The following is a 26,446-nucleotide window of genomic DNA, read 5'->3' as shown; positions in this document are numbered from 1 at the left end:
GGTATGATTTTTTAATCTAAATTTATACTAGAACAATCACATTCTATAAGACGTCTCAGTTTAAGAGCAAACATATCATAAAGATGACACGCTTGCTAGAAAGCAAAAATTCTCCTGGTATAATGGCAGTTTATAGAGATGTGACAATAGCAATGAGTCTCAAAATGTTGTGATTAGTCCCTCTAACGTCATGAGAAATACCTGCGATGTTTACAACAACAAAACAGAAAAGAAAGAAAAAGAATCAAAGAAAGGAAAAGGGGGAAACAGTGAAAGCTCTTCCTAAGAGAAGTATGTTAGCTAAAAATTGTTGGAGTTCCCATCGTGGCTCAGTGGTTAATGAATCCAACTAGGAACCATGAGGTTGCGGGTTTGATCCCTGGCCTTGCTCAGCGGGTTAAGGATCTGGTTAAGGTTGCTGTGTAACAGTGTTGCTCTCAGCTGCGGTGTAGGTCGCAGATGCGGTTCGTATCCTGAGTTGCTGTGGCTCTGGCGTAGGATCTTACATATGTAAGAATTTAGGAGTTCCCATTGTGGTGTAATAGAAACAATCCAACTAGGAACCAAGAGGTTGCAGGTTCGATCCTTGGCCTCATTCAGTGGGTTAAGGATCTGGCATTGCTGTGAGCTGTGGTGCAGTTCACACGTGTGGCTCCGATACCACATTGCTGGGGCTGTGGTATAGGCCAGCAGCTGTAGCTCCAATTGGACCCCCAGCCTGGGAACCTCCATGTTCATGAGTGCGGCCCTAAAAGGAAAAAAAAAAAAAAAAGAATTTGGTGTATACGATAAAGATGTTATTTATGTTAGGCGCCTCTTTAGACGTGTTCAACTTTTTATTCTGAAAACAATTCAACACTATAGCCTCTGCTGAAAAGGTGGACCTAGTGTATACATTAATAACACATGACCAAGTCTAAACACACTCCTAGGCATAGTAAGACCAGTAAGATTCCCTTTCCTAGGCATCTGTATTTGGAGCATTTAGACTGAGTTGATTAATGACAAGGCACAGACGAGAACAATTCAGACTTCAAGCCTTCCATTTTGAGGTGTCATGGTAGGGTCACGTGAAAGAAGATAAATATCCAGAAAAAAAGCAATGTACAAAAAGAGATAACTCTGCAAAAAGACACAGAGAAGACACACATGAGGTCCCACAGAGAAGAGAGAAGCTGCCTAAAATCTTCTGAGTTCCAATAAAAGTAGTTGTATTTCTTCCTTGACCTTTCTTTGAGTAGGGTTCTATTTCTTCAAAAGGAAATTGCGCCTGATTACATCAGGGATTGAAATTACCAAACAAATAACAAAAGAGAATTTCCCTAAATTGAAAAGTCTCTGATAATTACAGCCACTAAGTAATTAGCATAGTGAATGGAAAAGACTCTGACCTAAACATCCAGCCATAAGATATGAGACATTATAGAACAGGTATTCAAAAGAATGCAATGCAGTCATTGAAAATGATGCAGAAGAATATCAAATGACATAAAAACACAATCCTGATATATTATTCTAAGGAGAAATAACTAGACATTATTTGCCTCCTGAGTGATGTAATAGTAAGCATACAGCACTTTGTGTTATTCCTGAAAAACAAAAACAAAAAACAAAACAAGGACAAAATCAAAGCTGAATCTAATTCAGCTTCTAGAGCTAACTATCATTACAAGAAAAATGGGGATAAAGGACTATCTTAAATGATACCATGAGGACAAATTCAAATAAATATTGAATATGAGAAATCCTATAGGACAAATAATAGTTTTTCAACAAGTAAATGGCATGTCTTAAAAGAGACATCATGCAAGTAACTTGTTTGGATTCCGATTTTTAAAAAGCCAACTCTAGGAGTTCCCTTCATGGCTCAGCAGTCAACAAACCCAGCTAGCATCCATGAGGATGCGAGTTTGATCCCTGGCCTTGCTAAGTGGGTTAAGGATCCGGCGTTGTCATGAGCTGTGGTGTAGGTTGCAGACACAGCTCGGATCCTGCGTTCCTGTGGCTGTAGTGTAGGCCAGCAGCCGTAGCTCTGATTCAACCCCTAGCCTGGGAACTTCCATATGCTGTGGGTGCAGCCTTAAAAAAATAAATACGTAAAAATAAAAAATAAAAAGCCAACTCTAAAACAATATTTTCTAGGAGTTCCTGTTGTAGCTCAGCAGGTTAAAAACCCAACATAGTGACCTGAGGATGTGGGTCTGATCCCTGGGCTTGCTCAGTGGGTTAAGGATCATATGTTGCCACAAGGTACAGCATAGGTCACAGATGGGGCTGGATTCAGCATTGCTATGACTGTGGCAGCTCCAATTCAAACCCTAGCCAGGGAACTTCCATATGCTGCACATGCAGCCCTAAAAAAAAAAAAAAAGGTATTTTATAAACAATCAATGACAATTGTAAACAGACTGGGTAGTAGACAAAAAAATTACTTTTTTTTAAGCTATAAGAGTATTATTTTTAAATACCACTGCCATGTTTTTAAAAAGTATTTATCTGTTAGAAATATATACATTGTTTAATGAGTAAATAGATAGGATGAGTGATAGTTGCTTTAAAATATTCTAGTCCCTCACTCTCTCCTCCACTGTTACTCCCCAAAAAGAAAAGAAGAAATGGCAGAGGGTAGGAGTTCCCTGGTTGCTCAGCAGGTTAAGGATCCAGTGCTGTCAGTGCTGTGGCTCAGGTAACTGCTGTGGTGTAGACTTAATCTGTGACCTGGAAATTTCTACATGCTGTGGGGGGGGCGGGGCAGGAGGTAAATAAAACAAATAGGGGAGGCAAAATAGCAAAATATTGATAATTGTTAAAGCTGAGTGATGGGCACAAGGGAGTTCATTATTCTGATCTCTCTCAGCTTTGTATACGAAATGTCCCTAATAAAATATTTTTTAAATAGGGAGAGTTTACAGATCCATTTTTATCAAACAAGTACAACACCAATGCTAAACAAAATCTAGATAAACTCTCTCATCAGAAATATCGAGACCAATATCACTAATGAATATTGCCCAGTAGGCAAAGACGGCAGAGCAGAAAGACCCCGAGCTCACCAAAATCACAACTACTGGCAGACACCCTTTGATGAAAAAGACAAACTAATGAGTATTAAAACAGTATAAGCTAAATGTAACTGCAAATAGGACTCTTGTACATGTACACAACACACACACCAAAAAAACCCAAAAAGCCAAGAACAAAAGGGTAATTTAGTATTAGACATCTATCAACATAGTTTAACATATTAAAACATAAAATGTGAAAATAAATCTAATTCATCTTTATAGTTTAATATTAATCCTTAATGAAAATGCCACATAGGAATTCCCATTGTGGCTCAGCAGCTTAAGAACCCGACCAGTATCCAAGAGGATGCGGGTTCAATCCCTGGCCTCACTCAACGGGTTAAGGATCCAGCATTGAAGCAAGGTGGGGTATACGTTGCAGGTGCAGCTCAGCCAAGGTCGCTGTGGCTGCAAAATAGGCTGGCAGCTCCAATTTTACCCCTACCCTGGGAACTTCCATATGCCACAGGTGCAGCTGTAAGAAAAAGGAAAAAAAAAAAGTAATAAAAAGAAAAAATCTCAATTATAAAGAAATAGAAGATACTAGGAATCAACTTATAAATACATTCAAGAAGTTAATAAGTGAATGTTTAATTAATTGGATAGCAGCGACCCTTTCATAATCTTCATGTGTATCAAATCATCATGATGTATACTTTAAATATCTTCCAATTTTATTTGTCAATTATACCTCAGTAAAGCTGAAAAAAATTACTAAGAAAACTTTAAACATGGCTGAAGGAAATAAAAAGAAAAAAAACAGATGGAAACAGAGCATAGTCTTAACGTAGAAGACAATATCATAAAGAAGTCAATTTTCTTCTAAATAATCTATAAAGTATATCAAGAATATTTTGTTAACTAAACAGGTTAATTCTGAAGTACATATGTAAAAATAAGCAAGCAAGAATAGCCAAAGACTTTTTTTTGTCTTTTGTCCCTTTAGGACTGCACCTGCAGCACATGGATGTTCCCAGGCTAGGGGTCCAATGGGAGCTGTTGTCGCTGGCTTACACCAGAGCCACAGCAACTCAGGATCTGAGCTGCATCCGCAACCTATACCACAGCTCACAGCAACGCCGGGATCCTTAGCCCACTGAGCAGGGCCAGGGATTGAACTCGCCACCTCATGGTTCCTAGTTGGATTTGTTTCCGCTTCGCCGCGAGGGTAACTCCGCCAAAGACCCTTTTAAATAAAAAGGTAATAAGGAGGAACTACATACATAAAATATTAATGAACTGCAATAATAAAATAGTACATAGATCAATGAAAAACAGAAAGTCCAGAAATAGAACCAGATATCATAAGGAATTTAGAACTCAAATATAAACAAAGTCAAAAGATCAACAACTAGTTTTTTGTTGTTGTTTTTTTTTTCTTTTTTTAGTCTTTTTAGGGCTGCCCCCACAGCATACGGAGGTTCCCAGGCTAGGGGTTGAATCAGAGCTGTAGCTGCCAACTCATACCACAGTCACAGCAACACAGGAGCCGAGCCATGTCTGTGACCTATACCACAGCTCGTGGCAATGCAGGATCCTTAACCCACTGAGAAAGGCCAGGGATCGAACTTGCATCTTTATGGAGGCTAGTCAGATTCGTTTCCACTGAGCCACGATAGGAACTCCAAAAAAACAAAACAAAACTCTTTTGCAATTCATAATATAAAGAACTAATTTAATATTGAAGAACACTATAAACAGTTTAAAAAAAAAAGACCAATAACCTAATTGACAAAGATAATCGATTATTTGATGATTATTTGAAAAAATATTCAACCTCCTATATAATAAGAAAAAGAAATATACATTAAAAGTATGAGATACCTTTTTTAACCAATCAGGCAGAAAAATGATCTAAGACTTTGATAACACACTTACTTGCAAGAGAGTAAAGACACATATATACGTGCTTGATATGAGTGTACAGACATACCACGTAAAATGTGTCTGTATATTATATGTATATACTTGCTTTAATAATTCTCATAGGATTCATAAGAAATAAATAACAGCAGCTACATCTGGGGTAGGAAACAGAATGGCTGAGAAACTGAGTGTAGGGAACTTTTTAATATATACCCATTTGTTCTTGTTTTTTTTTTATACCACAAGCATTATCACCTTTCTGAGGTAAAAGGTAAAATGTAAATTTTAAACATCAAAATACCAAATTACCTTTCTCTGGTATTACAGACATACTAACTCCCTAAATTGTTGATAACGGATGACAATGTATACAGAAGTAGCCTATACTGACATCACAATTTCATTCTCAAAAGAGACTAAAGACTCAACAAACATCACTAGCAGGAAAAAGCAACAACCAATCTCACATTGGCTAAAACTGCACAGGATAAAATTTTCTTATTGACTGAAAACTGACAGAAGAACCAATTATGTGACAAAACTGTGACCGGCAAAACCTCACCGAGAAGTACTGAATATGTTAGAAATAAGAGCCACCAATAAAAGAACTAAATGACAGAAGCCATAATCAGTAAAAAGCTGACATGGCTGAAAAAAAAAATCTTTAAGGAATGCAATGTCTTCCCATGTAAACACTACATAAAAATAGTAAACGACAAAAAATACAAGATAATAATAGAAAAAATATTGACAGCTAGACGTGATAATGGCATTTTGATTCATTTTTTTCTTTTCCATAATTTTTGATATTACCTGAGTTATTTATAATGATCAAATACCATTTATAAAAATAATGTTTAAAAAACATACAATGAAAAAATAATATACATGAACTTCCACCATGGTGCAGTGGGTTAAGCATCCAATTGCAGTGGCTAGGTTGCTACAGAGATGCAAGTTCAATCCCCACCCCCGAGCAGTGGGTTAAAGAATCTGGTGTTACCACAGCGGTGGCTTATATTCAATCCCTGGCCCAGGAAGGAATTTACGTATGCTGTGGTGAAGCCTTAAAAAAAAAAAAAAGCACAATAACAATAATATACTGAACAGAGATACCCCCCAAAAGAGCAGCTATTAGTTTTTCATTCTTTTAAGAATCATCCTACTCTATTTCCTAATTTCCTCTTAGATCAATTATGTACTTTTTGGAATAATGCCCCAAAAAGAGCCAGGGAAGAAAGCCTAACTACTCAGTAAGGAGAGTCAAATCAATCACAGAGATGAATGAAATGGCAGAGGAGAAAAATACATTGCTCTCACATCTAACACTGTTTTAAATAGTTTATTAAGGAAATGGCTGAGAAGGTTTTCTTGGAAGGGACAGGAGAAAACAGAACATGATTCAAACTAATGAAAACAAACAACAGAAAGGGAAACTAGATGAACTAATGAAAACAACTAGAACTAAGGAAACAACTAGAATAATGAAAACAAACAAGAGAAAGGGAAAATAACTATAAAGAGAACACAATGAAATGAGTGAGCAGTGGGATGTGAATGGGAGAAAAGTCTGTAAAAAGGGGGAAAAAAGGCAAGGCAGTTCATGACTACTGTGGGGAACATCAACTTTTGAGTTCAGGGGTGGGACAGTCTCAAAGGACAATGACGCCTAAACTGTGGTAATGCTATTGACTTAAAGGCTGAAGTAGGTCATTCGCATCAAGAAGGCGGAGAAACTGATCAGAATGTAATATCATCAACACAGACCAAAAAGTTGCCTAGGGATGGTGACTGCTTCTCCTAATAATCCAGATTACTGATTAATAAAAAGAATCTGATATTTTTACTGCCCTGATTCCTGCTACTCCACTAAAACTCAAAAGAGCTACCATTTTAAAACACAACATCTCATTCGAAACCATGTTGTCAATATCAATTACCTTCTACATCAAATGTTAATCTTGCTCAATTAGTGCAACATCTAGTTTATAAGAGTTTTTATCTGGGGAGTTCCCGTCATGGCTCGGCGGTTAACAACCTGACTAGTATCCTTGAGGACGCAGGTTCAATTCCTGGCCTCGCTCAGTGGGTTAATGATCCCCCGTTGCTGTGGCTGTGGTGTAGGTCAGTGGCTACAGCTCTGATTTGACCCCTAGCCTGGCAACCTCCATATACTGTAGGTGAGGCTCTAAAAAAATTTAAAAAAAAAAGTTTTTATTTGGAAAAAATACATATTCTTTTGTAACTTTCCCAAAAAGCCAAGTTTTAGAGAAACAAAGAAAATGTCTTTTACAACATAAATGTAGGGACACCGACCTCTAACTATAAGGAACAGTATTTACCCTCCCATAATAAACTACCAAAAACTGGACAAAACATATAATAATAGTTTTCAGACACTGGACAGCAGGCAACATATGACTATGATTACAGAGGAAGGAAAACAAAAATGTCATACTTATAATTATTGCCTTCTTTCCACAAATGAAAACACAACTGAAAAAAAAAAATTTGCTAGATGAGATTAACATCAATTAGACCCAGCAGAAGAAAAGATTAGGGATTTCAAGACATAGCAAAAGAAGCTACATAAATTGAAACAAAGAAAAAAAATGTAAAAAATTAGCATATACTCAGTGAGCTGAAACCATAAAGCTTTATCAAAAGTAAAGGCAACAAAAGCAAAAACAGATAAATTGGACTTCATGAAAATTAAAAACTTGTGCATCAAAGGACACCATCAAACAGGATGAAAGGGAATCCACAGAATAGGAGAAAATACTTGCAAAATCTAAAAAGGAGTTAATATCCAGAATATATAAAGAACTCTTACAACAACAACCCTATTCAAAAAATAGGAAAAGGACCTGAATAGACATTTCTCCAAAGAAGATATACAAATGGAAAATAAGCACATTCAAAGACACTCAACACCACAAATCATTAGAAAATACAAATCAAAACCACAAAGACATACCATTTCATATCCATTAAGGTGGCTGTTTTTCAAAAAGAAAGCAAAATAGAAAATTATAAGCGTTTGGCAAGGATATGAAGAAATTGAAACCCTCTTACATTGCTGGTAGGAATATAAAATGTTGTAGCCATCATGGAAAACAAGGCGGAAATTCCTCAAAAAAATTAAACAATTACCATTTGATCCAGCAATCCCATTTCTGGGCACATATGCATAAGAACTGAAAGCAGGGACTTGAACACGTAGGTATTTGTACACCAGGGTTCATACATCAGCATTATTCACAAAAGCCAAAAGAGGAAAACAACACAAATGCCCACTGAAGGATGAATGGATAAACAAAATGCTATAAATAAACATTTAATTGAATATTATTTAATCATAAAAAGGGAGTTCTGATACACGCTACAACATGGATGAATTTTGAAGATATTATGCTAAGTGAAATAACTCCGACTCAAAAGGACAAACACTGTGCGAGTCCACTTAAATGAGGTTCTCACAGCAGTCATATAAACAGAAAGAAGAATGGTAGTTCCCAAGGGCTAAGGCAAGGCAGAATAGGAGTTATGGATCAAGAGGTGCAGAGTTTCAGTTTGGGAAGATAAAGGAGTTCTGGCTGCCCAACAATGTGAACAGACAATGCCACTGAACTGAACACACACACAAAAATGGTTAAGATGATAAATTTTGTTATGTATACTGCATCGCATTTAAAAAAAAAAAAAAAAAGGCAAAGAAAAAAATTGAGAAAAATCTGTTACCAGCAGGCCTGTACTACAAATGTTAAATAAAGATTTTCAGAAAGAAAAACTATACAAGATAAAAATTTGACGCTACATAAAGGATTGAAGGGTACCAAAGTAGGAAACAGGAGGATGAGGGAATAAATGATTTTCCTGATTTGTAAATTTGCTTAAAATAATGGAGGTAGATTTCTGGTTTCCATTTCTGAATATAAATAACTTTGAAGTCAGCATTCCATCTTAAGTAAAAGATTGAAAAGACTGAAAAATCAGCAACTTTTCCTGGGTTTGTAAGAGAAAGGAGGACACAGGACAAACCGCTGCCTTTAAGACTGGAGAGACAGACAGGTGAATACAAGGAGCAACAGGTGAATACAATAGAGACACCAGTGGAACTCAGTGCAGGTACAAGCGCTGGGCTAACAAAACTTGAACTGTAAGTAACAACCTATGGACTTTGGGTGGTTATGATATGTCAATGCAGGTTCATCCACTGTAATAAATGCACCATTCTAGTGGGGGATGTGGATAATGGGAATGGGTGGGGCAGGGCATCTCTGTACCTTCCCTTCAATTTTGTAGTGATCCTTAAACTGCTTTATAAAGTCTCACTAAAAAAAATTCAAAATTAAAAAATAACTGATGATTTTAAGGAAAAATAATAATAAAATACTCTGTGGCTCATAATATACACAGATGTAAAATATATTTTCAAAAACTACATATGGGAAGGTGGAAATGAAAGTATAGGGGGAAGAGGTTCTTCTACACTGTATGTGAAGTAAAATGTTTCAAATTACAGTGACAAATTTAATTGTAAACCTCAGAGAAACCCCAGAACAAGTAAGCTAAGAGTCATAGTTAAGAAGAAAATGGAAAAAAGATGGAATCCTAAAACATGTTCAATTAATCCAAAACAAGGCCAAAAATTTTTAAGAGAAATAAAGAGCAGGAGTTCCCATCGTGGCGCAGCGGTTAACGAATCTGACTAGGAACCATGAGGTTGCGGGTTCGGTCCCTGCCCTTGCTCAGTGGGTTAAGGATCCGGCGTTGCTGTGAGCTGTGGTGTAGGTTGCAGACGCGGCTCGGATCCCGCGTTGCTGTTGCTGTGGCTCTGGCGTAGGCTGGTGGCTACAGCTCCGATTAGACCCCTAGCCTGGGAAACTCCATATGCCGCGGGAGCGGCCCAAGAAATAGAAAAAAAAAAAAGAGAGAAATAAAGAGCAATTGAGACAAACCAAAAGTAAACAGCAATCATATTATTATATTAAATGCAAATAATGTAACCATTTTAATTAAAAGGCAGAGTTTGGGAGTTGCCATTATGGCACAGCAGAAACGAACCCGACTGGTATCCATGAGGATTCATGTTTGATCCCAGGCCTTGCTCAGTGGGTTAAGGATCTGGTGTTGCCATGGCTGTGGCGTAGGCTGCAGCTATAGCTCCAATCCAGCCCCTAGCCTGGGAACTTCCATGTGCCTCTGGAGTGGCCCTAGGGGAAAAAAAAAGTAAAAGGCAGAGTTTGTCAGACTAGATAAAAAAAGGAAGTTTCAACAATGCACAAAAAAATCCACTTTAGGAGTTCTCTTATGGTGTGGCAGGTTAAGGATCCAGCATTGTCACTGCAGTGGATTGGATCACTGCTGTGGCATGAATTCAGTCCCTGCTCCAAGAACTTCCATATGCCCTAGGCTTGGCCAAAAAAGAAAAAAAATCCCCCTTTAAGTGTAAAGACACAAATGAGTTAAAAGTAAAAGGATGAAAAAAAAAACTATTCAAACAATTATCATAAGAAAACCAGACCAGCTATATTAATCATGCAAAGGAGATTGCAGAACAAAGAAATTTCGTAAAGACAGATGGGTTAATTCATCAAGAAGATAATAATCTTCGGAAGTTCCCTTGTGGCATCGCAGGTTAAGGATCCAGCGTTCTGCTACCACCGATGGTGCAGGTTCAGTCCCTGCCTGGCCTGTGAACTTCCACATGCTCTGGGTGCAGCCAAAAAAAAAAAAAAAAAGAGAAGAAGATATCATCTTAAATGTATACAACTAATAACAGAGCTTAAATTACCAGAAGCAAAAATTGACAGAATTAAAAGAAATAAATCTACAATTACAGGGCCTTCAGCACTCTGTAAGCAGACCAAAAAAAAAAAAAAAAAAAAAAAAATCGGTAACAAAGAAATGAACATAACAAGCCAACTTGAGCTAACTGACATAAAAAACAGAGTAGTTGTCTGTAAGTGAATACACACATCCTTTCTAAGAACTCAGAGCTTTCACAAACAGATTATTAAATTTTAAAAAAGTATAAGCATAAAATATGATCTCTAACCACACAAATCACAAATTAATAAGAGAAAAATATCTGGTGGGAAAAACTAATTTTTGTTAACATAAATAAATCCTGGGTCAGAAAAAAAAATCAAAAGGAAAATAAGAAAAATGTAACACCAAAATCTGTGTGATGTATTACATACATAATGACACCTTGATATCAACACCAGACAAATATAATACATAAAACCAACACAAAACTAAAGACTAACATCTTTATTAGCATAGATGCCAAAAGCCCTTAAAAAAACTCAGCGGAACAAATCTAGCTATATATAAAAAAAAAGTACTACACCATGACCAAGTGGGTTTTACACCAGCTTTAATTTGAATGTGAGGTTGGGACAGTATCCAAAAACCAATCAGTGTAATTCACTATTATCCACAGGATATGGGAATAAAACCATACAATCCTACCAATGGAGGCAATGACATTTAATATATCAAAAATCAATATCCATTCATTATAAAACTTAAAGCTAACTAGGAACTGAGAAGGAAATTTTTTGAAAAATGTCTTTGCTTATAGGAAACAGACACTCAAGTATTCTAGGGTGATGGAATATCATATCAGTAACTTATTCTCAAATGGTTGAGGGAAATATAAATATATACACACTTATATTTCCAATTTTTGTATAATTTTGTGCCTGTCAGAATCTTTTAAAACTTTAATAAATCAATACATCTATTTCTCTGTCTACCTGTCTACTGGTCATACAATTTGTAAATTAACAAAGTAGTTTTCTAAGGCAAAAGTTATCTTTTCGTACCAACTATCAATAAGTGAAAAGCTTCTAAATTAGGGCAACTGCAGATGTCAGTATCATGAGATACGTACACACGTCAGCTAGATTGCTATAGTAGTTCATTAAGTATTTCTACACATCAAGGAAAATAACTGCAAGTCTTCCTGAAACTCTCACCAGGTTCACTTAATGCGATGAAGGAGAGTTGAAATTGCTGAGAATCATCCTTTCTATTTCCACTGTAGTGGTCACTATTATGCCTTCTACAAGCTCCTACAAACCGTAATTATTGGAGCTGAAGGGAACTCACTCAAGCAACTTACTCACCCATTCTATCATCCTTCCCTTAGGTAAATTTGCAGATAAAGCAAAAGGTTCACACTAATGCCACCAACTTCTGGCCTCACCTACCGAGATTAAAATAGCATAGGACAAGGGTTGGTAAACTTTCTTTAAATGGCCAAAAAGTAAATATTTGAAGTTTGGGAAGCCATATGGTTACCTGCCACAGTTACTCAATTCTACCACTGTACAGAGTTCCCGTCGTGGCGCAATGGTTAGCAAATCCGACTAGGAACCATGAGGTTGCGGGTTCGGTCCCTGCCCTTGCTCAGTGGGTTAACGATCCGGCGTTGCCGTGAGCTGTGGTGTAGGTTGCAGACGCGGCTCGGATCCCGCGTTGCTGTGGCTCTGGCGTAGGCTGGTGGCTACAGCTCCGATTCGACCCCTAGCCTGGGAAACTCCATATGCCGCGGGAGCAGCCCAAAGAAATAGCAAAAAAAGACAAAAAACAAAAACAAACAAACAAAAAAATACCACTGTAGTGCAAAAGTAGCCACAGATAATATGTACATTAATGTAAACTGTTTTCACCAAAATTTATAAAAACAAGCAGCAGGCCATACTCAGTCCATGGACTATAGTTTGTGAAACTTCTGGCATAGCAGGGAAAAAGAAAAAAAGAAAGGGTAGATCAAAAAAGTATACATCTGGGGAGTTCTCCTTGTGGCTCAGCAGGTTAAGAATCTGACTAGTATCCACAAGGATGCAGGTTCGATACCTGGCCTCCCTCAACAGGTTAAGGATCCGGCGTTGCCATAAGCTGTGGCTTAGGCAGCAGCTGCAGCTCCCATTCAACCCCTAGCCCATTACCTTTCATATGGAGCAAGTGTGGCCCTAAAAAGAAAAAAAAACATATACATCTGGGAGTTTCCTGGTGGCCTAGAGGGTTAAGGATCCAGCATTGTCACTGCTGTAGCTCGGGGGTCGATCCCTGGCCTGAGAACGTCCATGTACTGTGGGCACAGCCAAAAAAAAAAAAAAAAAATGCATCTAAACAAGGTCCTACTGTACAGCACAGGGAACTATGTTCAATATCCTGTGATAAACCGTAATGGAAAAGAATATGAAAAAGTGTGTGTGTGTGTGTGTGTGTGTGTATGAATCACTTTGCTATACAGCAGAAATTAACACAACATTGTAAATCAACTATACTTCAATTTAAAAAATGGCATGCATCAAAATAGACCACCTAAGATTTGGATTTCTAAAAGCCTTTTCTATGACCATAATATATTAGGTGGAAAATAAAAGCTATATACACTATAACCCAAATAGTTTTTTTTTTAAAAAGTATACACATAATACCTATTTTATATATATAATAATATATATATAATTTTTTTTTTTTAATGGCCACAAATTCTTCTCATTTCTATGTTTTTTGTAAGGTCACTTTGCAGCTCTTCTCACCAAGAAGTACACTCCATCCCTTGAATCGGGGTTTGGCCATGTGACTTGGTTTGGTGACTGGGATATTTAGGAAACATAACAGAAACCAAGGTTCAAAAGGTATTTGCACATTGGAGTTGTTCTCTTGCTGCTCCTAGAACCCTGGAGCCACCCTATATATACATACATACATACATACACACACACACACACACTCAGGCTGGGTTTAGCCTGCTGGACAATGAGAGATACTCATCCCACGGTCCCAGGTAACTTGCCAACCAACCCCTATGAAGCAGAGCTGCCTTGCTGACTTGCAGCTGACCTGTAGCTGACTAGGGACGCATGAGTGGCCCAGCTGAGATCAGCAGAAGAAATGCCAGGCTGAGCCCAGCCTAAATTGCTGACCCCAAGAAGAGTGAGCTAAATAAATGGCTGGTTTCTTACACAGTAATTGGTAATTAATTGTGTGTGTGCGTTTATGTAAAAGGATAGCAAGCAAAATAACAGGGGATGATACTAAGGAGATAAAGATTAATAAAATAATCTAAGTTTACATTCTGGTAGTTTCCAAATTTTCACAAAGGAATAAATAATGCTTTTGTATTTAAAAAAAAACAGAGGTCAATGTTATTAAAATATATATATAATCCAACACCAAAAAAGTATTTTTCATTATCTCACTAAATATTAAGAGTCTAAAAAATACATACATTCTTGACCCGATGCATTTGAGTGATCTAACAGATTTTAAATTCTACTAGAGTTTGGAGATACACAACTACAGATATACAGAAAACTAAGCAAATGACAAGACACATATAAGCACTAGAAAAAATAACACCTGGTTTGGGGGAAGAACTGTAATCATAATACAACATTTGGCTCAGTTTTTAATGACATTTAAATAATTACAATAATAGAAAACACCAAATACTGTGAGGCTTGAGGAGAAGTAATGAGAAAATTAGAAAGGATAACAGGAAGATAATGGAAAGTACCCAAAAATTGAAAATTTAAGAAAAAGGCAGTATATACATGTTACTCATTAAAAAATAAATACATATCAGAATAAATAAAAATGATTACAAATTACTGACTTCAAATAGTGGGAATCGGTAGAAGCTAGAACTAGGGCAAGGGTCTACTGCTTTTTGTTTGAAGAAATGTAGAACTCTTTTGACTATATACGTACATGCTTTGACTATATACATACACACTTTGAAAAAAATAAAAATTTTTTTAAAAAGTCCAGGAACCGGAGTTCCCGTTGTGGCTCAGTGGTTAACGAATCTGACTAGGAACCATGAGGTTGCGGGTTCGATCCCTGCCCTTGCTCAGTGGGTTAAGGATCCGGCGTTGCCGTGAGCTGTGATGTAGGTCGCAGATGCGGCTCAGATCCCACATTGCTGTGGCTGCAGTGTAGGCCGGCGGCTACAGCTCTGATTCAACCCCTAGCCTGGGAACCTCCATATGCCGAGGAGTGGCCCAAGAAATGGCAAAAAGACAAAAAAAAAAAAAAAAAAAAAAAGTCCAGGAACCAATTCAAATACATACAACAATTTAGTATATGATAATAACAAAACTTCAAATCAGGAAAAAGTATTCTTTAATTGAACTTGGGACAAATGATCATCTATTTGGAAAAGCATACAGTTAAAGACTGGCCTCATATATATGTTAAAATAAATCCCGGAAATAAGACGGTTAAATATTTTTAAAAACAACTGTATGAGAACTATGAAAAATACCTGTTGTAAATTTATACAAAAAGATCCAGAAAGATTCTCATGAAAGTGCTCACCTTCTAGGAGGAGGCAAGGGCTTGGGAGAAATAGTTTAAGGGAGATTATATTGATTTTTACTCTGTATTGGTTTATATTATTAAAGGTTTTTCAAACAATGTATATTCCTCATAATTTTTTAAAATTTGAGTTCAAAATCTCTTTTGACTCTTTAGTAGACATACACAAAATGTTTAAGATGATTTAATATTCCCCAATTGCAGACTGATTATTTAAAAGAAGATATTTCAAAGCCAGACACATTGAATAATAAAATCTATTTACTCTTACCAGCTTTGTTTTTTTCCTCACCAGCCAACAAGAAAACAAAAAATTTTCCCAGTCATTTCAATTCTCTCCTTTTCCCCCATTTCTAATCCATGGATCTATATTCACTCAGTTTTAAAACCAGGCTCAAACCATGCTTCTACCATATACCTGTAGTTATGACCACAGTCAAATAATTCAATTATCTTTGGCCTTCGATTTTCTTACCCATAAAATGAGACTAATATCTGCTCTATTTTCTTCACAGTGCTGATGTAAAAATATACAAGATATATAAACTGCCTGGCACAAGCATATATTCCAAAAAGTTATCGTTATATCATTATTATTAATTCTTAAAGAAATACAAGTTATTGTTCTTAAGTGTCTGGTACATAATAGTTTTCAAATATTTTGCTTCTTGAATAAACTACACTTCAATTAGATGGTAACACAATTTAGTAATTTGTTCCTAGAGTAGCTATAGAAAATAAAGTTGTTTCTAATTTTTGTTTATATTAAGCACCAATTTACATCTCGGCCCCTGAAATAATTATTTGATCTTTCATTTTTGTGAGCTAGTACACAACAACTACAACCAAAATTTAGGAGGTCCCTGGTGGCTCAGCAGGTTAAGGATCTGGCACTGTGATTGTGTGATACAGTTTTGATCCCTGACCTGGGATCATCTCTATGCCGTGGGCATAAACCTCCGCCACCAAAAATTAAAAATCTGCTTTAAGTCTCTTCTATTTAACAGTAGTCATACCTCTTTAAGTATATGGATCTGAGTAAAAGTTGTAAGCCACAAAAAAAACAATGGTAAATAGTATACTTCCTTTTCTTTAGCCGTTTTTCCATTTCACTTATTCAACAAATATGTGCGTACCTACTAGGTGCAAGTCCTGTGCCAAATGCTGATTATAAGAGTAAACAAGAGAGAAATCATAGTTGTTCTTACAGACAACCTGGCGAGGAGGCAAATAAAACTGTGAAATCAATAAATAAATATGTGACTATAAACTTTCAGTTAAGCATCATAAAGAACAGGCTGTTGAGAGAGACTAAAAGAGGAACTAATCTCAAGTGGATTATCTAGACTATCTTTAATCTAAAGGTCATCTGGAAGAGTTTATTCAGAGGCAGAATAATGAGGTGGTTGAGAAGATCAATTCTAGAGCTAGGCTGCCCAAGTTCTAAACCAGCCTCTACCCATCAGCTTTGTGACATGAACTTAAGCTATCTGTGACTCAATTGCCTCAATATAAATAATGTTATATATAATATATATATTATATATACAAATAATGTATATAATACACAATATTTTATATATAAATAATATAATAAGGTTATTATAAGGGCTGAATTAAGTGATTTTGTTTTATTTTGAAAATAGTCAAATCCACAGAAAACTTAAAAGAATCTGCAATTAGCATTACTTACATGAACAGGTATTTACCAGGTAAGTTAGTATTTCTACGCGGCTTAGAAGAGTTTCTGAAACATGGTAAGCCTCATTTCAGTATATAAGCCGTTATTTTAAATAAATTAAAACTAGGTGAAATGACTTCTAGAGTTTTCAGAGCAAATTGGTCATTTTCTCCTGAGATTCTACAAACTATCTGAAGTATTAAAGGGAGGGAAGGTGGACGGGAGAAAAAGGAGAAAGAGAAGGAGAGAAAAAGACAGAGAAGAAGGTAAAGGTTGAGGTTTAAGAGGAAGAAAAAGAAAGCCTGAAGTTTTGCCCACCACCACCACTTTAATCTGAAGATCAACAGCGCCCTCTGCTGGGCCCACCACACACTAGGCAAAAATAAACACTACTGCAATACTAAAACAAAGAATATTATTGCTTCTATAAAAGCGTATATATAATGTTAGCATTTTTAATAAATAAATAAAAATCAGGCATAAGCAGAAGAATGTGTCTGTGAGAATTTTATCCATTCTGAGGATTTACTAAAAGAATTAAGATAATAGAATAAGTGAATTCTAGAGAAAATGAATGGTGTAAGAACTAAAATAAAATGTTTTTTTCCTGAATATATTTTGACCATACGGAGATTGATGCCTCACTAGATCTTTGAAATATGAATTATCCACATAAAAACATGAATCTAAATTGTAAGGATGCTGTATAGCACAGGCACGCACGCGCACACACACACACACACACACACACACACACACATAAAACTGGGTCCCTTTCCTGTACAGCAGAAATTGGCAGAACATTGTAAATCAACTATAATAAAAAAAAAATTTTTAATAAAATGCAAGGAAAGGGGAAAAAGCAAGGGACACTGGAAGGTACTTCATGTAAGAGAGGAGGTACTAACACCATTTTCTGACTGAAGAGACAGTAAGGAGAGGAGATGATAGGAAGGTAAAAAGACAACTTCCTAGTTCAATTCTCAGGTTCGAAAATAAATTATTTTAATAAAAACTAAGAAAATTTGAAAGAAAAACATTACAAGTTCAATGTCAAATTTAGAGGAAAACAGAAATCATTAAACTATTTCTCATTTAATTTATGGAGGAAAGCTTTCCAAAAAATAATACAACTACAGATTGTAAATGTATGAAAACTCTAACATTTGTATCTTTGTAGGGATAAAAGAACTAAACCATTTACAAATCCAAGTAACTATTCTAGAAAAGAAATATGCTTTAATACCATTTATAAGACTCAAAATAGGAAAAGCATCGTGAGAATTTAGAGGTACTAGAGCTAAATGGGAAATGAGGCATATTAAATACAGTCTCACCATCTTTTTCCTCCCATTTGAAGGAGCTGGTCCTAAAAAGAAAGGTCTCTTGCCTAAGTCCCTCAATTTAATTTATTCAAATCTACAGATGATCTAGATTAAAACATGATACATGAATATGAAGCATATTATCCACCAGCATAAGAAAAGTTCCCAAAATGTGGACTGCATTTCTAAAATGACTTTATTTAAGTTTTGATGATAAACTAATTTCAAAAGCTGATATAAAATAAATATTAAATATTATGAAACTACATATTTTTCCTCTACTTTTTACAAAATCACCTATTCCAGAATTTACAGAAGGTAATTTTGTGATTTAAATGTTACACAATGGAGAAAGGACAGTCTATAATAAAACATAGCACTGGGAAAACTGGATAATCACATGCAAAAGAATGAGACTGGACAACTATCTTATACCACCTACAAAAATTAACTCAAAATGGATTAAAGATTTGAACCTCAGACCTGAAACCATAAAACTCCTAGTTTAAAATTACTCAGCAGAGTTCCAGTTGTGGCTCCAACTAGTACCCATGAGGCTATGGGTTAAGAATCCAACTAGTACCCATGAGCTATGGGTTTGATCCCTATTCTTGCTCAGTGGGTTAAGGATCTGGCATTGCTGAAAGCTGTGGTGTACGTCACAGATGCGGCTCAAGATTTGGCATTGCTGTGTGTGTGGCACAGGCCTGTAGCTGCAGCTCCAATTGGACCCCTAGACTGGGAACTTCTATATGCCACAGATGTGCCCCCCCCCCGCAAAAAAAAGGTTAAGGTACTCAGGAGTTCCTACTGTGGCACAGTGGGTTAAGAACCCAACTGCAGCAGCTTGGGTCACTATGGAGGCATGGGTTAAATCCCCGGTCAGGACCAGTGAGTTAAAAGATCCGATATTGCCACAGCTACAGCATAGGTTGCAGTGGCAGCTCAGATTCAACCCCTGGCCCAGAAACTTCTACATTTCCTGGGTACAGCCATAACAAAATAAAAAATAAATAAAATAAAATAAAGGTACTCAGTCAGGAGCATAGTAGCTCTCCTTACAATTAAATGGTTTATACTCTAAACAGGTTGAGCTATAAACATCCTTAACACATATTGAAAGAATGTTCTTACTGTACAGCAAAAATTGGCACGTACTAAATCAACTATACTTTAATTAAAAAAAAATTTATATACTACCATTATGGAAAACAGTATGGAGTGTCCTCCAAAAACTAAAAATAGAACTACGATATGGTCTAGCAATCCCACTCCTGGGCTTCTATTCAGAGAAAACTGTAATTCGAAAAGACACAAGTATCCCATAGCATTATTTACAATAGCCAAGACATGGAAGCAACCTAAATACCATCCATAGAGGAATGCGTAAAGAAGATGTGATGTCGTATGTATATACAATGGAATATTAGTCACAAAATAAATGAAATAATGCCGTTTGCAGCAACATGGATGGACCTAGAGATTATCATACCAAGTCAGTCAGTCAGTGAAAGATAAATATCACTTATGCATGGAATCTAATGGGATACAAATGAACCTATTTGCAGCACAGAAACAGACTCAGAGACTTTGAAAATAAACTTATGGTTACCAAAGGGGACAGGGGGTGAGGGATGGGCTGGGGGGTTGGGACTGGCATATGCACACCCTGGTATATCGAACGATTGGCCAAAGGGGTCCTGCCATATAAAACAGGGAACTCTACCCAATATTCTATGGTAATCTCTATGGGAAAAGAATATGAAAAAGAATGGACTGTGTGTATAACTGAGTCACTTTTTTGTACAGTAGAAATTATCACCACCTTATATATCAACTGTATACTCCAATAAAACTTTAAAAAATCAAAAAAAATTTTATTATAAACCTAACTCCTCAAAATTAGTATTATTAATCGATATTATATAACACCTTTTATATGCAGCATACAAATATGTTTATTTGCTGCTGCTGCTGCTACTTCTGCTGCGTGGTTACTTCTAATGCCACTTAATACTTAATAAGCCCCAAGATACTCCAGGTATAATCTAAACACTTTATATGCATTAACTTGTTTAATCCTCCTAACAGCCCCAGAGGATAGGTACTATTCCTATCCCCATTTAACAAATGGGAAACTGGAGTAGCAATAGTTTAAAAACTTAAGGTTACAAAGGTAGTAAAGAGCAGAGAGCTGTGATAAAAAACCTAGGCAGGGGCGTTCCTGTGGTGGCGCAGTGGAAATGAATTCAATTAGGAATCAGGAGGTTGTGGTTCAATCCCTGGCCTTGCTCAGCGGGTTAAGGATCTGGTGTTGCCCTGAGCTGTGGTGTAGGTCAGAGACACGGCTCGGATTTGGCATTGCTGTGGCTGTGGTGTAGGCCGGAAGCTGTAGCTCTGATTTAGACCCCTAGCCTCAGAACCTCCATATGCCATGGAGGCAGCCCTAAAAAGCAAAACAAAACAAAACAAAACAACAAAAAACCTAGGCAGTCTGATCTGGGTTCATTTTCTTAACCAATGAAAACAAAACAAAATCCTTTCAAATCACTTCTCTATCTTACTTTAGCCATTATCAATCACAGCTTATTCTATACTTGATTTCTTTAGCCTTGGCTTCTCCATAGTATTTTTTTCCTTATCTTGGTACTGCTTAGACAGCTCCAGAATTTCTGAGAGGCATTTTACAGAATGTATAATAATTAGAGCATTTGCCAGAACTTGGGTAGGATCTAACTCTACTATTTGCCAGTTTTATGATCTTAGGCAAATTACTTCCTTCTCAGAGTTTCCTTATTTCTAAAGTGAGAACAACAATGGTATCTGCCTCATTATCATTATTAGAATCCAATCAGATTCTATCAACAAATATTTATTGGGCAACTATATAATGCTATTCTAGGTACCAGAGACACCCATGGAAAAGACTGACATTACATTCTAACAGAGCAAATAGACTAAAAAAACAAGACTAATAAATTTGATGACGAAAATTCTATGAAGAAAATAAGGCACTTTGAAAGAAAATGAGCAAGAAAACACTGGCAGAAGCAAACATACAGCATATATTATTCATGACAATTCAACATTAAAAGCTCCTGAGATGACTTCAAATATAAGACTTCTGCGAAGATAACCATTTTCACTTCTGTGACCATTTTTTTCCCCACATGTTGTTTTTCAGAATTTAAAAGAAGGCATTTGAGGACAGGGATTATGGCATTCATTCACTCGGTCTATATATAACTAGGTTCCTGGCATTAGGGTAGATGCTTGAAACATAAAGATGAATGAAACAGTCACAATCTTCGAGGAGGGCTCAGTCTACTAGAGAACCTGGTGTGGCCTCAGCTTATCCCGGCTGTGGCAAGGGGAAGGGGAACCCAGATATAGCCCAGCAAACCCAAGTTGCAGAGACATTGCTGAGAGTCCAGGGAGACCAGGAAGACTCAAGTTCACAGAGAAGCATACCAAAATGGAGAGAGCTGTACGAAGAATGAACTCCATGGGTTCTCCTGCATCGCACCACGTCAACGATCTGGTGTTGTCACCGCAGGGCCTTGGGTCTTTGCTGTGGTGTGGGGTTTGAGACTGGGCCTGAGAACTTCCACATGCCATGGGAGCAGCCAAAACTAATAATAATAATAACTCAGAGATCTGCACAAGGACGTCTCACGTGTCTAGCAGAGTACTGATCAGTAATGCCAGTGGGGAAACAAATCCAAGAGAGCGGCAAGAACCCCCTGAAATGATGAGGCCCTCATATAGAGAATGGAAGAGTGCCTGTTCCCACCAGCCAGGCTGGACAACTTCACAATTCATGGAACATTAGAGAGAGGACTCAAAAGGAGCTAGCCTCTATTGAGGTAGTCCCAAATTCAACCCTGCTCGGGACCTACCTAACAAATCCTAAAAGCAAGGCCCAAGAGGATCCAGCTGATTCCAAGTAATTTAATTGCATCTCAAAACAAAACTCAAAAGAGTATTTAGAGAAATACAGTAACATCCAGTACTCAGCACAGTAAAATTCAAAGTACCTGGAATTCAATAAAAAAGTACCAGGCATGATTTCATAAATGTAAAACTACAAAAATGTGGTTGTGGTGATTGTTGTACAACTATAAATGTAATAAAATTCATTGACTAAAAAATTTTTTAAAAATAAGTAAATAAAATGACAGAAATAAAAACTGATCTACAGTGACTAAAAAAAAAAAATCTGTAGTTGCCTGGGGAGGAGAGGAAAGAAAACTATCCCTTGATCTATCTTGCATTTAGGGTGGATCTTTTCTACACACCATTTTGTAATATCATTTAGAAAATAATTTACTGATTTTACAGATCTTACAGATGCTAACACATTTACAATACAATATCAAAAAGTCACACTATGTAATATCACCACCAATAAATATCATCAGAAGAGTCTTTAAGTATCAGAAAACTGATAAACTCACAGTAGTATACACAATTTTTCAAAATTCTGATTTTTCACTTGAAAGCTCAAATTTTATCAAGCTTATTTTGTTGATTTTCAAGAATTACCATAGTCGGTCTGTCAGTTATTCTTTCAAGTAAAAACAACGTTCTGTGAAAAAAGTGGCTAGTTCAGCTCACAGTCCAAACTATCCTACAAAGTGCTTTTCCTCAAGACAACTCCTGAACGTGAAAGTGTTTTATGAAAACTACCCATTTTTTCAGAGAATGTTAAAAAAAAAAAAATCAAGGGTGCAAATAAATGAAATTAGTAATTTTTACTACTTCATTAAGGACATTAAGTGAAACTGGCTTTTCTTAATTGTGCATTAATGACAATGAAGAAAAATACTATTAATACACACTACTGCCACTATCTTGATTGTGCGAAAGCACCTAAAGTTTTACCAATCTTTGCTTTTGCACCATCAGTGCAAATGTCAAAGACAGTAAAAGAAAAAAGGTAAATAACATCTTCTTATCACTACGAAAATACTTTTGACTTCGGAGACGGCCTGAAAAAATTCTTAGGACTCTCCAGAGCTCCCTGGACTACTCCTTGAGAACTGCTGCCCTAAGGACATTGACAGAACTTTAGGAAGGAGAGTTCACACACCTTAGAATGCAGAAGAGGAAAAAAACTGTCCGATCTCATTCTAGCCCAATTCTCTTATTTTATAAAAGAGGAAACTGGGGCACAAAGGGCACAGGTTTACCATCTCACACAGGAGCAGAGATGCGATAGCACTTACGACTTCTGAGTTTTCTATTCCTCTGTGATTATACTGTTCTTCTGTTTCAAAAATGGATTTAGCCAACTCCACATTCTCCTTCTTTAAAATGAACAATGGAATAAATACGTACATTTTGTGGAGAAAAGGAGTTTATCTTTCCTGTTGGAGACTCGAGTTTTGTGTTCTTTCCTGAAGCAACTTCTGCATCCAAGTGCTGCACATCCTTTTCAAAACAATGACGTTTTCTAATCTGTAAATATAGAACCCAAATAAAGTATAATGTAAACTAGAAGTCTGCTGAGGTTACTTGTCTTCGAAGATCAAAACAGGTATAACGTTGTCAGGAGTTCCCATTGTGGTTCAGTGGTAATGAACCCTACCAGTATCCACGAGGACATGGGTTTGATCCCTGGCCTTGTTCAATGGGTTAAGGAGATGGCGTTGCCATGAGCTGAGATGCAGACACGGCTCAGATCCCAGGTTGCTGTGGCTGTGGTGTAGGCCTGCAGCTACAGCTCCAATTCGACCCCTAGCCTGGGAACTTCCATATGCTGCGGGTATGGCCCTAAAAAGACAAAAAATAAAAATAATAAAATAAGGTAGAATACAGTAATACCTCTCCAATCAACTAGCTTTAATTAGTGATACGTCAAAACTACAGTATCATTAAATGATCTTCCCATAAAATAGGCCCACCACATAGACACCAAGAATAGTATTACAACAAAGTCCAATTACACACCCAACTGGAAAATAAAAGTAAATAGGAGTTCCCATCATTGCTCAGTGGTAACAAACCTGACTAGTATCCATGAGGACGGGGTTCAATCCCTGGCCTCACTCAGTGGATTAAGGATCCATTGTTGCCGTGAGCTGTGGTGTAGGTCACAGATGTGGCTCAAATCCCCCACTGCCATGGCTGTGGTGAAGGCTGTCAGGAACAGCTCAGATTCGCCCCCTAGCCTAGGAACATCCATATGCCACAGGTGCAGCCCTAAAAAGGCAAAAAAAAAAAAAAAAGATAAATAAAAAAGGAAATCTTATTCTAAATTTCCTAAATGATAAAATCATGATTACTTGATTACTATTATTGTATCACTTACTAGATATTCGATAATCCAAATTGTATTTGACAAAATTTCTTTTATAAATACCACTTTTTCTTTCCAAACTATGTTTTTTCTTACTGGCCAAAAACCTATTTACTTAAATTATAAAGGGGAGGCACTCCTTTAGGATCCAGCATTGCCACTGCAGCAGCTCAGTTCACTGCTGTGGTGTGCTCGATTCCTACCCCAGGAATTTCCATATGCTGAAGGTGCAGCCAAAAAAGAAAAATTTAGAAAGGGGGGAAAAAAAAAAAACATTTCTATTGATAATTCCATTCCTACCAAAAAAGAAATGAGAGTCAATGGAGTCAGGGATTAAATGTTATATGTTGAGCCCCACTTCACAACATTCAACTCTAAGCACACATTTTGGGGGGGGGAAATCTCTAAGAGCCACACTTGATTTTAATTAGTTCTTCTCCAAATACCAAACTGGAAAAGAAATTCATTCCATTTCTAAAAACAAGGGAACAGACAAACTATGTAAAAATGCAAGTACTTTTAAAATATATTCAATTAAAATATATAATCATCTAAAATGATATGCTAATTAATTAAAAGCAATATTTTTATCTGTAACTAAGTCTATTAAAGTCCAACCTCCCTACCTCAATGCCAGGAACTCTATGAGAAAACATTGTATTCATTTATGAAAAATATAATTCATTTAACATTCCTTATAATTTAGGTCTTTCAATAATTTTTAGAAGTAAACATATTTTATAATGTATAGACATTAAAAATTCAATAAATAAGAGTAAACCTTGTCATTACATTAAAACTATCAATACCAAAAATTCTATGACCTAAATATTCATATCAGAGACCATTATTATGTAAAAACAACAAAGGGATTAAAAAATACAAAGTAACTCTATTACTGATATATATCTTAAGTAAATATTTTACTATCAAATTCCTTATACATAAGAAAGTACCACTCAGTATCACTTTAATGACATCCTACTATGAATAATCTATTACAATAACAAACTCCTTTGCACTGAGACTAAATAAAATCAAATTTTAATAATTTACCATTTAATTAGTTTACCCAACCAATATCTACAAATGCCACTGAAAACATGATTGATACCTGACTACCTTGTTCAGCTATAACTAATGGGATTATTTTACTGCCAATAAACTGTTTACCTGCTGTGTAGTTTCTAAGGGTCGAATTCTTTTCTTCTCTACTTGAAAATCATCATTTTCGTCTCTGTACATAGACGCTTGTTTCTTAGCAGATAGCTTTGCAGCCAGTGTAGTTTTTCCAGGAGAATCTTATATTAAAAAATCATAAGAAATTAGTATAAATAACTTACATTTAGTCGATTTTTCTAGAAAATACTGGTATTAAGACACAAGACCTTAATCCATAAAAATACTGAATCACTATGTGGTTCACAAGTAATATAATATTGTAAGTAAACTACACTTCAATTTTTAAAAATATGTTAAGACATTTCTAAAAACTTAATAACATACTTTAAAACATGAGCTGCTAGATATCTTTTTTCTTTTGTTTTTTTGTTTTTTTAGGGCTGCACCACAGCATATGGATTCATTTCCACTAAGCCACAGCTCATGGCAATGCCGGATCCTTAACCCGCTGAGCGAGGCCAGGGATCAAACCTGCATCCTCATGGATACTAGTCAGATTCGTTTCCGCTGAGCCATGATGGGAACTCCCAAGAACTATGCTTTCAATAGGCAAGTCCAATTTTGACTTTTAATGGGTTTGTGCTTTCACAGACCACTCCCAATAACGTGGTTTAAAAAATATAACTGTAAGATTCTTTCAAAATAATTTCAGTTCTATAAAAATCTTTATATTATCTCA

At 36.4% G+C, this 26,446-nt stretch overlaps 1 protein-coding gene across 10 annotated transcripts in view; it reads right to left on the bottom strand.

The window, feature by feature from the left end:
* Nucleotides 1–26,446, bottom strand: part of BRIP1 (BRCA1 interacting helicase 1) — a 137,986-nt gene that overhangs the window by 101,077 nt on the left and 10,463 nt on the right. For all 10 annotated transcript variants that reach the window (XR_014821286.1, XR_014821287.1, XR_014821284.1 and 7 more), the window contains exons 5-6: nt 25,759–25,886; nt 23,625–23,744 (exon numbers count right to left, since the gene is read on the bottom strand). Coding sequence is in view for 6 of the 10 variants with exons in the window: in XM_084985031.1 (XP_084841157.1) it covers nt 23,625–23,744; nt 25,759–25,886 (248 nt within the window). In the remaining 4 variants the exon portion in view is untranslated. The remainder of the gene's footprint in view (nt 1–23,624; nt 23,745–25,758; nt 25,887–26,446) is intronic.

The sequence above is a fragment of the Sus scrofa genome, chromosome 12 (assembly GCF_054392235.1).
Source record: "Sus scrofa isolate SSC_HxYL_T2T_F1_AM1 chromosome 12, Sscrofa_HxYL_maternal_Yorkshire_Landrace_v2.0, whole genome shotgun sequence".
NCBI classification, from domain to species: Eukaryota; Metazoa; Chordata; class Mammalia; order Artiodactyla; family Suidae; genus Sus; species Sus scrofa.
This window is presented reverse-complemented; position numbering and strand designations above follow the sequence as displayed.